The 10,000-nt window shown below is 40.5% G+C and overlaps 2 protein-coding genes across 5 annotated transcripts in view; both read left to right on the top strand.

The window, feature by feature from the left end:
- The window catches only part of LOC138032524 (uncharacterized protein C2orf81 homolog), an 18,148-nt gene extending 9,900 nt beyond the window's left edge, over window positions 1–8,248 (top strand). For 2 of the 3 annotated variants that reach the window (XM_068880225.1, XM_068880226.1), the window contains 6 exons: window positions 709–894; window positions 2,027–2,122; window positions 3,343–3,446; window positions 5,515–5,740; window positions 6,359–6,430; window positions 7,652–8,248. In XM_068880225.1, the coding sequence (XP_068736326.1) occupies window positions 709–894; window positions 2,027–2,122; window positions 3,343–3,446; window positions 5,515–5,740; window positions 6,359–6,430; window positions 7,652–7,831 (864 nt within the window). In that variant the 3' untranslated portion in view covers window positions 7,832–8,248. The remainder of the gene's footprint in view (window positions 1–708; window positions 895–2,026; window positions 2,123–3,342; window positions 3,447–5,514; window positions 5,741–6,358; window positions 6,431–7,651) is intronic. The other variant, XM_068880227.1, reaches the window with a different exon arrangement.
- Window positions 8,249–9,653: 1,405 nt separating this feature from the next.
- LOC138032523 (E3 ubiquitin-protein ligase TRIM71-like) overlaps window positions 9,654–10,000 on the top strand; it is a 3,814-nt gene continuing 3,467 nt past the window's right edge. Inside the window, exon 1 of one of the 2 annotated variants that reach the window (XM_068880224.1) lies at window positions 9,654–9,939. Coding sequence is in view for 1 of the 2 variants with exons in the window: in XM_068880223.1 (XP_068736324.1) it covers window positions 9,857–10,000 (144 nt within the window). In the remaining variant the exon portion in view is untranslated. The other variant, XM_068880223.1, reaches the window with a different exon arrangement.

Genomic DNA, 10,000 nt, shown 5'->3' with positions numbered 1-10,000 from the left:
ATCTGATTGGCTGTGGGAGTGGGCAGAATTTTTCTATCCTGCCTACCAACCCTGGGCGGAATCCTAGCTCCTTGTTGCGTGAACTTGTGCAATGCCCTTAAATTTCCATTTTTTGATGTACCGAATCCGTTTAGATACAGAAGTAAGTGTTTCAAAACAGATTTTTATTAGACAAGAGGCATGGAAATAGAATTCAAATAAAAATATTTCTCTTTGAAACGTTCAGTTTGTAAGTCACTTACTGCATTTGCTATCAAGTGCAAAACTGATTTTAGAGAGGAAGGGAGAGAGAGAGAGGAAAAAAATAAGTAAGTTATTTACCAGCTAAGGGTCAGTCTGTATAGGGAAAGACTGTGACCTTGGTCTAGGCCGCAGGCTGAGGGCAGCTTTTTCAAGACATTGGTCACGGTTTTTTGCTATACAGACCTCCCAGTTTGTAAATAACTGTACATATATTCATTCAAGGATGAATGTGTAATAAAAAGTACTTTTGGCAAAGGACTTCAAACTCCATAAGTCACTCTTGTTCAATATTGCAAAACCCTCTAAAAGACGTACTGATTTTGCTCTGCCTAAGATCAGATCTATCTAATATGTTATTGTAGCACCTCTCTGTTGTGAATAGACTTCCTCTTAGCTTTCTTGAACATCTACAATGTAGCTTTTCCAGCAACTTTCTCAAACTTTACTTTGTTATCTTTGTTTTAGATCCAAGATAGAAAGAAGATGCGTGTACCATTCAAACCACACAAAGGGAAACTGCCATCATTCTCTGGAGTTGATGTTTCCCCCCTTTTGAACAAACACGAACATCAGCTGCAGGAAGATGTTAGACACGACCCAGTAAATACCACAGGGCTGACAATGTTGTCCTCGTCTACTTCTATTCTGAAGGTACAGTGTGAGACGAAATGATAATCATTTGCTTTTCCCTTGAATTAAAAACAAAATGGAAAACTCATTGCTAAATACAGTATGCCGGTGTTCTTGCGGGTTTGAGTACCAGCTTGAGAAAGCAAAATGAGCCTCATTGTAGTTGATTTCTTTGATACATACCAAATTGTGTGTTCTAAGATGTGTCACCTCAAATTTAGCCTTCTTCCGTCTTCACACATGGACTATTGGAATAGAGGCATTTCTGGATGTATCTTACATGACCTAGCAAAGAACTTAGGAGGTCGCTGAATTGCACATCTAAGAGCACATCACTCAGTATCACATAAAATCAACAAAGAATGTAACGAAGCCACAGAAACAAACAAACAAACAAAAAAAAAGTACAATTAAAACTTTAAAGCTGAAAGACGTAAAAACAATAAAGAGGCTAAGACTCAAGAAGGAATATAAACTGTCTAAGACAAACTGTGTGGCCTACATGTATACAAGTGAAAGGGCAACCTCGTTGCCAAGGTCTCTATTCTCTGCCTCCATTGTCCTCAACGACAATGGATGCAGAGAAGAGAGACTCTGGCAACGAGGTTTGTCGAAGGGACAATTAAAACAATGAGCCCAAATTTGGCAAATTTAGTAAAAAAGAAAAGAAGATGCCCGGAGGTCAAAGCCCATCAATTTTCTTGGTGGCCGACCCATTATGGAAAAACTGCACCTATTACTGTGATGAATTTTTTGTCAGGGATTAAACATGATAAAGTTAATTTTAGACAATAAGTTGTAAACTATATGTATAATATTATATACGTCAAAAATCTTTAAAAATTCTTCTGTGAAGGGGGACCTATGTTAAACTCGTCGTGGAAATCAATGAATTGGGGCAAGGTTTGGAACTTTTCTTGCCGTTTCCTTCTATAGATTCATTGCTCTTTCTTATTTGCACGCAAAATATACGTGATATTTTACCGCATCAGAAACCTCGGAGCATGGCCGGGTACAACCAAAACGTCCACCCTTAAAGTCTCCTTCAGGCTTGACTCTCGAATATACTATATTAAATAAACTTTATACCAAATGATAGACTTGTTTATTGAATTAACATTTATTTGTGGTGTTTTGGTCCCAAAATAACCAGCGAAAGACAGAAAACAGTAGGTTTGGAAGTTATCCGTGGTCTTCAATAACCAATACTTCTCGATCTTGGAGTGCTAGTCAGCTTTCTAATTCACAGGTAAAATAAGTATTAAAAGATAAATAAGAAAATAAACAGGAACGGTAAAAAAAAAATGAATGTAAACTGTATCTTTACACTTAAAGCACCTTTCTGGATCTTCAAAAGAAGGTTTTTTGAACCTTAAAAGTATTGTTCTTATATTTACTAAATTTAGTTGTTTTTAGTAAGATCAGAGTTAAACTGACAAAAGGCAATACTAAACATTAAACTTCAGATGGAATTACTCGCTTTTGAAATAAACACTTTGAAAATTGGGATTCCCACATCATTTCTTTCACCTTTTGCGGGCCCGGATAAAACTTGAACTTGCGATTTACCAGGATAGCTCAGTTGATAGGGGGCCATTCCACTATGGAGGGTGTGTGGGGAGCAGGGCTGACCCAATGATGAGAGCACTCGCCTCCCACCAATGTGGCCCGGGTTCGATTCCCAAACTCGACGTCATATGTGGGTTGAGTTTGTTGTTTCTCTACTCTGCTCCGAGAAGTTTTCGCCGGGTACTCCGGTTTTTCCCTCTCCTCCAAAACCAAGGACGCGTTTGATTGACCTTATTCCGGAATAAAAATACGTGGAGTGATGATTAACACGGTATGTTTGGCAAGTTTCGAAGCAGCAAGGATAATAAAATTATGTTCAAAATAGCATTTAGCAGGTGTTTGGCAATTTTAAAATGAATATCCGTAAAAACGAAGGATTTCTAGCTTATATTCCATGTATTTCTATTCCGGAATACGGTCAATCGAACGCACCCCAACATTTGATTTGATTTTTTCTGATTTCAGTTGATTTGTAGTCTCCCCAATTAGTAGAGCACTCGTGCTCGCCTTAATACTTGACTTAAATGAAGTGATTATTATACGGTGTCTCTAAGAATTTACTCCCTTGGGGTATGGAAGATCAAATTCCCCCCTCGGAAAAAAGAGGCCAAGATCAAAGAAACCGACCGGGTTACCACGTCAGAAATTACCCCTACTTTCCCTAGCTTTCTAGCTTGTTAACTGCTTTTCAATGTTATTTTCGACATCATTTTTTGATGTGCTCACATAAAAAAGAATGACCCATTTGTCTTGTAAAATTGACAGTGCTAATCTCTCTAGCTTGTTCACTGTCGTATTGACTGAACGATGCTCGGTTTTAGACGCCTGTCGAATTGCGATTGCGCAGATTTACTCGTTTTGTTGTATTGATTATTGTTTGTCGTGTGTCTTTGCTTACAGGCCCAGTATGGCCGGCCACCAGGCATCAAAGATGTGGTGTATGATGAGCGTGGAAATGTAATAGCAGTCATGAAGATTTCCCCCGAAAAACTACCTTCACACAGGTAATTTGTTAATTAGTAAGTGTTTCTCGAGAAAACTAAGGCCGGGGGCAAACGTCGAATCTTACTACTTACTTACTTATCCTCATCGGGCCCATGAGGACTCTTAAGGCCGGTAAACGTCAAATCTTAGTCGAACTAGAAACCCATAAGGGTTTAAACGTGTAACCAGGGGCACCCAACGAGAATGTAGTTCAAAACCACTTAAACATAGCATTGTTAAACGTATTTTAGTATTTAAACGGTAGATATAGGCATATTTTTAACCCCTAAAAATTTTTCATCTGTTCGGATTTCCTAGCTGAAAGTCTTGTGATCCGAAAATTATAGGGATCAAAATTAACCTTTTCGAAAATTTCAGCAAGAAAAAAGGGTCCCGAAAATTCTAGGTGACCTTTTTAGGGTAAAAATCCGTTAAAAATGGGCAATTATACCATTTTTCAGATGTTCGAAAATCCTAGGAGAGGCAGGCAAGCAAGAAATTTTGCAACAAATGTTCCGAAAAATCTAGATCTCAAATCGCCTTCCGAACAGATATTTTCCGAAAATTGACGTTGGGTGCCCCTGGTGTAACGGCCCCTTGTGTGCTGCGAAACAAGCTTCTGAATATTCAACTTGCTAAGTACCATATTTGGAACAACAAGAGCGAGGGGTTTCCAAATATGGTACTTAGCACTTAAACATTCAACCAATCAGTTCGCACTGAATATTCGGAAGCTGTGAACGCGCGTTACACGTTTCAACCCTTATGGGTTTCTGGTCGAACTTAATTCGTCGAACCTATTAATTTTGAAATAGGTGCATGAATTGTGTGACGTTTGCCGCAATTGAGTGTGACTCAAATTAATTGGTTCGATTTGCCAATTCGGATAATGCGACAGCGGTTTGGCGTTTCATCAAACGCCGTTGTAAACACGCGCTGAACTCATTTCATAAATCATGCAAGTTACAAAATAATTGATTCAAATGTGATGGACTGCGCAAACGTCACAAATATACCGACTCCCCCATCTGCCACACGCTAATCCCCCCCCCCTCCCCCCTGACAAGCATGCGCTGTACAAAGGCAATTTCGAGACCGGGAATGGCGAGCCCTCGAAAGTTATTGTTCTCATTGCTGACTTCGCACAGCGTGATGGAAATGAATCCGCTGCTCCAGTGTATCAGAGACGACAGCTATTGCTCCAGCTGTCGTTTCTGATACACTGTTCTCAGAGCTGTATTTAATGCGAGTATTCTCTTTCTATTTTTCGCAATTACTTACCAAAGAAAGGCACGACGAGCACTGTATATCGGCATTTCGCGAACGAGTCCTAGCAGTAACTAGCCACGCATCGAGTCAATAGCATGGGGACACTTGCTTATTCCGGTGTTCTAATGAAGTGAAACTTGTGCAATTGGGTCGACAGAGGTTCGACGTTTGCTACCACGCTGAAATGAGGTCGACTCTTTGTGGAACCTATTTTTAATAAATTCGACGCGACTAAGATTCGCCGTTTGCCCTACGCCCTAAGAGTCGTTGGCCTTAACTTGTCATCATTGTCGCTATTCCCGTGTTGTGGTGAAGGGTTAATTCCATCAGGCCACTTTAAAACGTGATACCTCCGCCCTTGCTGTGGTAGTCGGCGTGTTTTTAATCACTGGTCGGGGCTCTCGTGTCAACAGGCTTTTCCACCAGGCCGTGCCCATTTAACAAATCGAAAGTGGTTCACTCTTATCGACAACGATATTAGAGCGTGACCAAAATCATGACACAAAGAAAGAGCAAGCGTTGTCTATAACTTTCTCGCAATGTGATTGGTTTATTTCCCAAAATGAGCGTTCCTGATTGGCTATTACATTGCGTAACAAATTGACGCGAGCTTGACGCGAGCAGCGTTGTCTAGACTCTTATCGACGACGGCAAATTAGCCAATCAGATTGCGAGATTACAAACAATTGTGGTAAAATTTTCTTTCGCCATGCCCCGTCGCCCTATCTCAACCCCAACATTGTGGCTCATAAAACAATCGCTAGCAACAAAAGCACTGCATGCTAGATCAATTAGTTGCTATCCCTTTCCACTCCGCAGAGTACGCACTAAGTTTTCAGTTGTGGATGATGAGAGTGATGGACAGGCAATACGTGCTCGTGCGAAAACTAAAAAACTGGTTCCGACATCGCAAAAAGGTGATTCATTGAGGGACTGGAAACCATCAAAAAGTAATAATCAGAGACATGATTTTGACATCAACGCGGTAAATAACTCGTATCTAATCGAAGATGCTGGCCACATAACACCGCTACCACCTCCTTTGGTGAGTATGTTATACTTGTGCTTTCGATGTGCTCTAAAGGAGGAATGAGGAACTGATACGCTAGTTTCAAACTCTGCACGAACGAAACAACTAGGTTGTGGACAATAATCTGCGTTTTTCTTTGCGTTGAACAAGAAAGTGCCAATTGTTCCTTTGAAACTCGACTCTGTTCTTTTATTGTTACACACTTTGAAACTACAAACAAGGGCAAACAGTGTTTTTAGTTCAAGTACTGATTCCAAATCGTTTTCTAGAGACTTAAGTTTTGTTATGCCACATTTCCAATTGCTCCGGCCGACCCCCCCCCCCCCCCTATACTTTTTGACCAGTCCCTTTAAATACTTATTATTCTGATGGTTGGTGGCAATCATTGGTTAACGTTTGGATTGTTTTGCTATTTCCCAGAAACTGATTTTCTATTTTCCTAGATCTTAAGTTGAATTTCTCCGCAAGCGACTTGAGTAAAATAATTTTTAAAGTAACTTCGAACAAGGAAGAAAATTGCATATCTTATACGCAGTTGTCACTGCTGGGTCCTCCAGCTCTTATTCTCATATTGAGGAGGTGTAGGTTCCAAAATAAAGAACAAGAAGGGTAAACGGTTATCTTCTATCCCAGGTAGATGCGATGGATATATCTGCTGGTGTGTTGGTGCGAGAGGGGAAGGTTGTCCGACGAGGCCCAAGACAGGTAAAGAGACGATCGACTCCTTTTTCATCTGTTTGAAGCCGTCCACATTCATCTGTTAGGACAGTTTGCAAGTCATGCGCTCCATTGCTGGTATCTTGTTTTCTCCTGTCCCATTTTTAATGCAATCAGAATGCTTTCTAGTCCTGTTCCGGGACTCCCTCTTACCCCGCCCTGAAAATGGGCCTGGAACGCCGGGCGGGAAAAGAGAGAGTCTTAAGAGAGAGTCCTGTATTACTTACAGGCGGATGCTCGGAATGAGCCAATCATATTGCATTAGATGCCAGACTGGATATGTAAATAAAGGGAACCTTGAAACTCCGACAAAAAAATCTTACATGAAAATTACTGTGTGATTCGCAGTGTCAGGAAGAGAACATCTAAATTATGCCTCGTGACCAAACGAGGATAAAAAACCCCGATCCCATAAATGTACCGACTGAGAGAAGATCGCAATAAATCGATGTAAAGGCTGAACTAGTTAATATAGCATAGGATATCACTAAGCGACAAAACAGCTCGGAGTCAGAATTTCATATTATCTGCAGTACTTTACCTCTAACAATGAGTTTCAGAAGGAAAGTGCTTTTAACTAGCAACAATAAAAGCAAGGTGACACACGCTTTTAAGAAGCATTTTTCATTCTTATTAATTAATATTCACGAACAAATCTTGAGCAGAAAAAAAAATCGTGACAATTTACGTCCGAATAATCGATGTTTGACTGTGCATATAAACTGTATGTATGAATTTAAGAGGAACATTATTGCTTCATTATTGCGTTATCAACACAAACTGGTATGCAAAGAAACAAATAGTCCAGCTTGTGATTCAATTTCGTTTAACTTTTTATCTAACTTTATATCCTAGGAATAATGCTCAGTTTTTCTGTCATACAATCGTCGTTTAGTTTTTCCGATATAAAAATAATTGCAGTCTCAACACGCAGCTCTACATAAAACCTTAGCCATTTGGCCACGGCCCCAAGTCTGTCCTTGTAAGGAAAGAAAGATTTAATGCGGCCTGGGTTCCAGGCCCATTTTCAAGGCGGGGTAAGAGGGAGTCCCGGAACAGGACTAAATGCTTTCAGGTTGTGGAAATATTGCTCTATGCCACAAATAGTTTGCACTCGTACTCATTTGCCACGGTCAGTGAAAAAAGAAATGGAAATGTGTTTATTTTATTTGTGTTTGATTTATATTTTGTTGTTATCATATTCTTCAGCTGTCTCGCCGTGTGGAGAAGACACCGTCCACAGCTTGTTTGCAGCCCCTAGATAGTACGCGTCCCGCGGGACGAGTCATGAGTGACCTACTAACCCGCTCGTCTCCCGTAATCAGACCATTGCGGGCCACTGAACCCATTCCTCCCATAACTTCACAGCCATCGACTTACACCGCTTGATACTGTGATTCCAGCTACGACTATGGCACTGATAGAATTTATATATTTGAGTCGTCTGTCATATTGATTGGAGAACTTGCCAGGTCGAGGCATATCAGCAAGAATTTAAATAACACTTCTCTTGTGTCTAAGTAGGTCGACGTCAATTTCATTTTTTTGTCGAAAAAAGTTGGTACACTTTACTGCGGGCATCATACGCAAGGGAAGAGTTTTAGTGGAATTATATATATGAAAAATAAGGGTCGACTTCTTGGTCTTCACCAAACTTCGCGAGCGTCTCATTTTCCAGTTCGCGCAGATTCTCGATTTAGTGAACTTCAAACAATGATATCATTATAGCTAATTAGCGACTGAAAATATAATCAACGATGTGAACATTACATTGTCTTGTCTGTAAATACACTTTTGATATTATAATCGTAGCTGTTGTTTCAATGAATCAGTCGGATCACTCAATTAGTCAATCATAGTTTGCGTTGTTGCAATATTGACATGCCTTTCCCTAACTTCTATCGAGGGGACCACAGAAAACCTCCTGTTTAATATGGGAGGCTTTTGAGAAGGGTCACCTCTGTATTATTGTCTTGTTTCATTTACTCGCTCTCTTTATCGCTAAATATGGTTTTGTTTCGTCAAGACTTGACAATGTAATCACAGATATCGCGAAGCCACCGTCGGCTTCCTGGGAGAATACCCTCTGGAGGGTAAAGGAATTACCGACGTTAACTAAGGTGTACCTTACCTACCTACCTACCTACCTACCTACCTACCTACCTACCAAAGCCACGCCCCAATTGATGTCTCGCGTCATTCATTTTTAGATGCGCAAATAATGAAATGCACCAATCAGATCTTGAATCAAGTACGACAGGCGCTACTTCCTAAGCGCGGGAAAGCACTCTCCAGCAATCCAGTTTCTTTTGTTTCCTTACTCTGTTTGGTGTCCTTTACAGCTCAAAGCTAGGCAACTGGTCTTCGACTATTTCTTGGTAGTTTCCTTTATTCCTGTTTTAAATTAAGGACGCATTTCAGTCAGTTTTCCAATCTAGTCGTTGTGTCTTTCTTGTAAGGCAAGGGGATCGGCCACTGTTTGTTTGAGGAGGCAGTGTGGCCCAGTGATTAGGACGCTTGCCTTGAGATGGAGAGTTCAGGACCCAGGATTCAAGACCCGTTCTGAGCACTCTTTTAATTTGTTTTTCGTGGTTCAACTTCTCCGCTACTCTTGTAAATAGCCAACTGGTTAGCCTCCGGCCAGTTGGGATTCTCAACAGTTGCTGTTGTTCTGTTCTGTCGTTTCGTTGATTGTGTTTCATCGGCCCTGAAAAGCCCCTATGGGCAGTGGTCAATTATGTATGTATGCAAATTCGACCTGCTCTGTTTCAAGCAGAGTCCCGAGCTCGCCTCTTGTCTTCCCCAAAACTTATCGCTTGAAGTTACTGACTTTTAGAGGCACAACAGACCTTTATTTCTCCACTACAAAACCATTCGTGTTAAATAGAAAACGGCACAGATCACGTGACCGGTGTTAAAACGTTGATGTCGGCCTTATTTCCTTTGATATAGTGCAATGAGAGAATGTTTGTTTTAGATTCCTTTAAAGATCTCTGCCCAAGCCTCTTTCTTATTAAATGTCCAATAAACAGATTTAAAAATAGGGGATTCATTTTTTTCTCTCCAAGGCATCACTTTAAAAATGTGGACGAACCAATTTTGTAACTTCAGCTAAAATTTGTTTTGTGAGCGTAATGAGCAAATCTTGACCCGAAAGACTCAAAAGAATGGTTCCCGTTAATTTATTCATATTGTCAATTCTTAGTGAGTTAGACATCCGTTTACATGGAGATCTTTGTCACGCATTATTGTTCAGCTTGGCGTCCAGTTTGTTTAATCTGTTTAACTTTTTGCTTGGTCGAGTAGTTCGTTTTCCTTCAAAAAGTTAACCGAGAGGCGACATTTTTGAGGCAAACCTGTGAGAAATTTATCCTTCGCATAAATTGAAAATACTCTGCGGAAAAGCAAACCAAGATGGCTAAGCAACGAAACAAGGTGAAATTTGCCGATGAGATGCCCAGCGCTTCCGATATAGCTTGTCCCAGCTGCAAGAAAAGGTTTGTGTCGCCTGTTCTTTTACCATGCCTACACAGCATGTGCAAAAAGTGTTTGAATAAC

This window comes from Montipora capricornis, chromosome 14 (assembly GCF_036669925.1).
Source record: "Montipora capricornis isolate CH-2021 chromosome 14, ASM3666992v2, whole genome shotgun sequence".
In the NCBI taxonomy this organism is placed as follows: domain Eukaryota; kingdom Metazoa; phylum Cnidaria; class Anthozoa; order Scleractinia; family Acroporidae; genus Montipora; species Montipora capricornis.
The sequence above is the reverse complement of the archived record's forward strand: the minus strand, read 5'-3'. Positions and strand labels throughout refer to the sequence as shown.